At 40.7% G+C, this 4,507-nt stretch overlaps 1 protein-coding gene across 3 annotated transcripts; it reads left to right on the forward strand.

The window, feature by feature from the left end:
• The first annotated feature begins 448 nt into the window (after nucleotides 1-448).
• On the forward strand, nucleotides 449-4,507 carry LOC105053318 (uncharacterized). 3 transcript variants are annotated; one of them, XM_029266994.2, is made up of 4 exons: nucleotides 449-1,338; nucleotides 2,075-3,401; nucleotides 3,862-3,945; nucleotides 4,099-4,507. In XM_029266994.2, exons 1-4 carry the CDS (start codon nucleotides 727-729, stop codon nucleotides 4,161-4,163), a joined length of 2,088 nt encoding a protein of 695 aa, XP_029122827.2. In that variant the 5' UTR covers nucleotides 449-726; the 3' UTR covers nucleotides 4,164-4,507. The 3 variants fall into 3 exon arrangements, with proteins under 3 accessions (XP_029122827.2, XP_073100096.1, XP_029122828.2); XM_073243995.1 differs by having other exon boundaries at nucleotides 450-1,338; nucleotides 2,072-3,385; nucleotides 4,099-4,235; XM_029266995.2 differs by having other exon boundaries at nucleotides 452-1,338; nucleotides 2,072-3,401.

The following is a 4,507-nucleotide window of genomic DNA, read 5'->3' on the forward strand; positions in this document are numbered from 1 at the left end:
ACCCGGCAGAGATTCCGTGATCCACGGGTCCCCTTTATTCTCCCTATTCCTCCGTTGACCTGACCCATTCAATACCCAACCCCATTAGCCCCTGCCATTCTTTTTTTTAATCTATATTTTCCTTTATAAACAAAGAAAGAACTATTCAAAATTATTACCCGGACATTAAAAACAACACCAAATCAAAGACCTCGTCGCCAGAACAAGATTTGATTTTTATTAATAATAATGGTATATTTATCCTCGTCATTACCATCAATTATTTTTTATTCTACGTAATGATGTTTGGAATAATTTCGTTCCGAACCCAGGCGTGCTTTAACCGACGCCGACGCCGCCGCCGCAATGGACGCCAACGCCACGGCGGAGGGCGGACCGCACGATGCCACGTGGCAGCAGAGCCGGGCCCGTGCGAGCCGGCTGGGAGAGACGGGTCCACCATGCGGCTTGGCGCGTGCCGGACCGGACCAACCGCTTCGAACGTTCGCAGTGAGAAGAGTCCACAACCAGCGCTATTAATAGCAGCAATTAACTCTAGTGCCATTAATCTTAATTAAGAACATTACTCTTGTTATTAATACAAAGGCCAGAGAGGTGGAGACAGAACCAAAGAGATTCTTGTTGTCTTATTTCAAGGCTGAAGCTATTATCTATATCAAGCGTGATATGATTCAACAAGCAGTAGTAAAAGAAGAATATTTCATATTTGTGTAACTTGTTCAACAAATGATGCTGCAGAGGCAAAATTCCGCTCCTCATCAGATGATGAAGGTGGAGTTGGAGGAAAGGAGAGATGAAAGAGTTTCTGCTTCGAGTTGTTCTTCGATGGAGCAAGTTCGGTCGGTGAGAAGGCCGTCGAGGGATGATAGAAGATACATACATGAGCTGATGGGGAAGGTGAATGAATTGGAAGAACTCTTGACTGCTCACAAGATGGCCTCCTCATCATGGACGAATAGAGCTGGAGAGAGAAGACCAGCTAAGATTTATCCTGATCAATTGCTTGCAATGGATTTTAATGGTAATTCGGCTTTTAATATCAGGGGTGATTATGGTTGTAGTTATAATACCAAGAAGTCAGAAGGTTTAAGAGGAAGGTTATATGAGAAGTATATAGAGAAGAGAGATGCAAAGCTGAGGGAGGAGTGGGGATTGAGAAGGGCTTATAAGGAAGCTAAGATGAAGTCTATGTGGGATAGATTCGAACAAAGTCAGGCGGAGATGAAGGCTCGATTTGGTGGGTCTGCTGATGGAGAGGATTTGGCTCTTCGAGGTCATCGGCATGCAGAGAAGCTGAAGGACTTTGGTGCTCGTTCAGCAATTAAGGATACAGAACTGGTACTAAATTTTTCTTTCTTAATTTTATCTTCTTGATGCTTGCTTTTGAACCTGGGATCATGCTTAGTTTACAAAAAGTAAAATTGAGAAATTTATTTTATTGTTGTTGCATTTTGGAGAGTGCATATTATTCAGGAAGCACAGGAAGGTGTTGCAAACCAGCTTGAACTTTAAATTTCGGCTTCTTTTCCTACCAAATGATAGAAATTGTTCAATTTCTTTGCCAATCATTTTCTAATATATGGTGTAGAGATTTTAGCTTCTTTATGAACAACATGACAGCATATAGGCGGTGTATAGAATATTTCAAAGTGAAAAACTTCCTTGAGTATCTGTAAACTCAAAAAAAAAAGAATATTTATTAGTAGCAGTACTTTATGGCGTTCCTTTTACGTTAGAAAAAAAAAAAAGATTATTATCATCATAAGTATTATTTTGTCACTCTTTAGGCCATGCTGCAATGAGTTTTTAGCCTCCTTGGTAGGAAGGTTAATGAATGGATTATATTTATCTATTCCTTTCGCATTCTTATATGCAATATTCTTCTCACATTTGTCCTAGAGTGTTCCAAGTGGAGGGAAAAGAAACTTTTTCTTTTATCACTTTGGACTTGTTCAACATAGTTTGTTCTTCTATACTTCCTTTGCCCCTTTGACATCAACACTTGATAAAGAATGGAACTCTATTCGTTTGACTCTATTTTTTCTAATGCAACTTGGTTTCATTTTGGCAGCAGAAGGTAGAGTTCATCCAGACAGAGGAAGAAAATCCTTGCTTGCAGGTTCTATATGTTAGGTACAAATTCTTTGATGATACACTACTCAGCCATGGCTCTTCCAGCAGCAATGAGTCTAAAAGGCTATTATCCAGTAGAAGTGCATCTTCCTCCATGTCTCAAAGCTCAGTTGCACCCATTCCTAGGCCTCCTGTTAAATCTGGTTTCATAAGAAGAAGGACTCAGTCTGAAAATACTCTAGCAAAATCCGTTTCCAACAACTCCAATCACAGAAAGGAGAATATGAAGTCATTTACTGGAACTAGCAAGACAACCGGGTTGAGGACCCATGCTCGAAGCATGAGTACCAGTGAAGGTATGAGCATTTTCAAGGAAGAGAAGCCGCCAAGATCCAGGTCTATGAGAAATTGCTCGGTTGGTTCTGGTGAGTTAAAAGATCCTTCATCGACAAACACTGACAGTGCCAGTAGTTTGACACCATCAAGGTTTTCGAAGGAGCGAAGTGAGAAAACCAGTAAGAGGTTCCAAAAGTTAGGTGAGTCAGGGCCATTTCTTAGGAGGGGCAATGGGATAAGGCCTGGTGCTGGAGCTTTTGTGATCCAGAAAAATGGAGAGGAGTCTGAAGGGTTGGTGGATCAGAGTGAATGCTCACCTGACACAGCTAAAGATAAAGATGAACAATTAGAAAGAACACATAGCAAAGGCAGGGCAACTGCTTTTCTTTCTGACTTGGATAGTGAGAGACAAAGATCCAGCCAAGAATCAAGAAGTTCTGGCCTTGTCAGGCCTCATAATGGTGATGTCTTTACACCAGCATCTCACGGAGATGAGTTCGATGCCTCTGCAGGGGGCGTCGAAGAGTTATCACAAGAAAATGCTGGATCTTGGAACTCACATATCAAATATCCATCATCCAATTCTCATGAGGCATTAGATGTTAATGCTTCAGTGGATACTCCTACCAGTTGCCCAGATTCCTGGAATTCTCACCCCATGAACAAAATGCGGAAGTCGGATTCTACTCGAGTAAGGAAGAAATGGGCGAAAGCCGAGAAACTTGTTCTTGCCACTACTGCTTCCCATCAACCGCGAAACAGCGTGGCAGAAGGGTTCAAGAGATTGTTTAAATTTGGGAAGAACAGCAAGGATGCAGAAGGTGTGGCACATGGTTTGAGGTCTGGCTCAATAGCTTCTGATGTTGATAATGATATAGCAAATGGCCATGATCTGGCAAACCAATCATTGGACGATCTAAGGAAGTTGAGAATGGAGTGCTCAGTTTCTGCTTACCATAGCCTAAATGAGGGCAAGGTTTTTCCTGATCAGGGTCTGCTGATTTCCCATTGATTAGTCTCTATATCGATTCTTTCCTAGTTCCTTATTTTGATAATTCTCTTAAGTTTTTGGATTTCTTTCTGAAGACCCCAAAAAAAATATATATATCGGCATTTAGTTTTTATGGTGTTCCTTCAACTTTCTCAATTTTTCCAAAGCTACTACACAAAGAACAGCCTACTAAGCACTTATGGAAACTTATTAGGTTTGTCGAGCTCATTGAGGACTTGGGAGGAATCTAGTCTTTGATTTCTTGAAACATTCCAGATGGCATTGGCATAGCTCTTAATTTATCATAGACTGTTAAATCATATTACTTGTAGGTTTTTGGATTTTATTCTACGAATTTCTGCATTCAGTTCCATATTACGTCAGCAAGGATGCCAATGAAAAGCTTAGCCATAGCTATACTTGCATGGCCACATTAACTGAGTATATTTTACTCTTTGCAGTTCTATCGTTACGCAGATCCATTTCCAGTCATCCTGCAAACTCCAGGCTGGGGGCAGATTACATGTCCGGAAACTCTCTGAAAGGTAACTGCTTAATGATGGATTACATGCAATTTGATAGTGTCAGTTGTTTGGGAATGTCAGAAACAACTTCCAAGTAATCAAGTCTACAAGTGGAATTTGGTATCTTCAGTTGCTTGTTACACTAAAAGTAGGATTCATTATCTGGTTTTGCAGCACATCGCTCGCTCTTCTCCCTTCCATCGTTTCTTAGCAAGAGAAGTGAATCCAAGCTTAGGTGACAGAATGGTGGTCAACAGCATCAGCATTTTCCTATATTTCTGGAGCATTATATCCTAATGTGGGCTTCCAACAGAAGCTAGACATCCCACGTTATAGTTTGGAAAATATACTGTTCCAAAGATTGTGGAATATCATGTGACTCAGGGTTGTTGGAATCAATTTCTCCCTTTTATCTCAGTTTTGTTAGTCATTTTGTGGAGTTCATTAGGCCAACTCTCTCCAATGCGCGCAGCAAGTTATGTGGAACAATTCCATTTGTAGCTTGTATATTTGTATACAGGCAATGTAACACTTGTCAGATACTTGATTTATACAATCAAGAAGTCCTGCTTTCTTCTCCTTA

Source organism: Elaeis guineensis, chromosome 10 (genome assembly GCF_000442705.2).
Source record: "Elaeis guineensis isolate ETL-2024a chromosome 10, EG11, whole genome shotgun sequence".
In the NCBI taxonomy this organism is placed as follows: Eukaryota; Viridiplantae; Streptophyta; class Magnoliopsida; order Arecales; family Arecaceae; genus Elaeis; species Elaeis guineensis.

Bases quoted from the DNA above. Each gene is read 5' to 3' on its own strand.
- LOC105053318 (XM_029266995.2), top strand. From the start codon at position 727: ATGATGCTGCAGAGGCAAAATTCCGCTCCTCATCAGATGATGAAGGTG. The intron at 3,402-3,861 runs GTCTGCTGATTT...TACTCTTTGCAG, and splicing joins CAAGGTTTTTCCTGATCAGG to TTCTATCGTTACGCAGATCC. The intron at 3,946-4,098 runs GTAACTGCTTAA...CTGGTTTTGCAG, and splicing joins GTCCGGAAACTCTCTGAAAG to CACATCGCTCGCTCTTCTCC.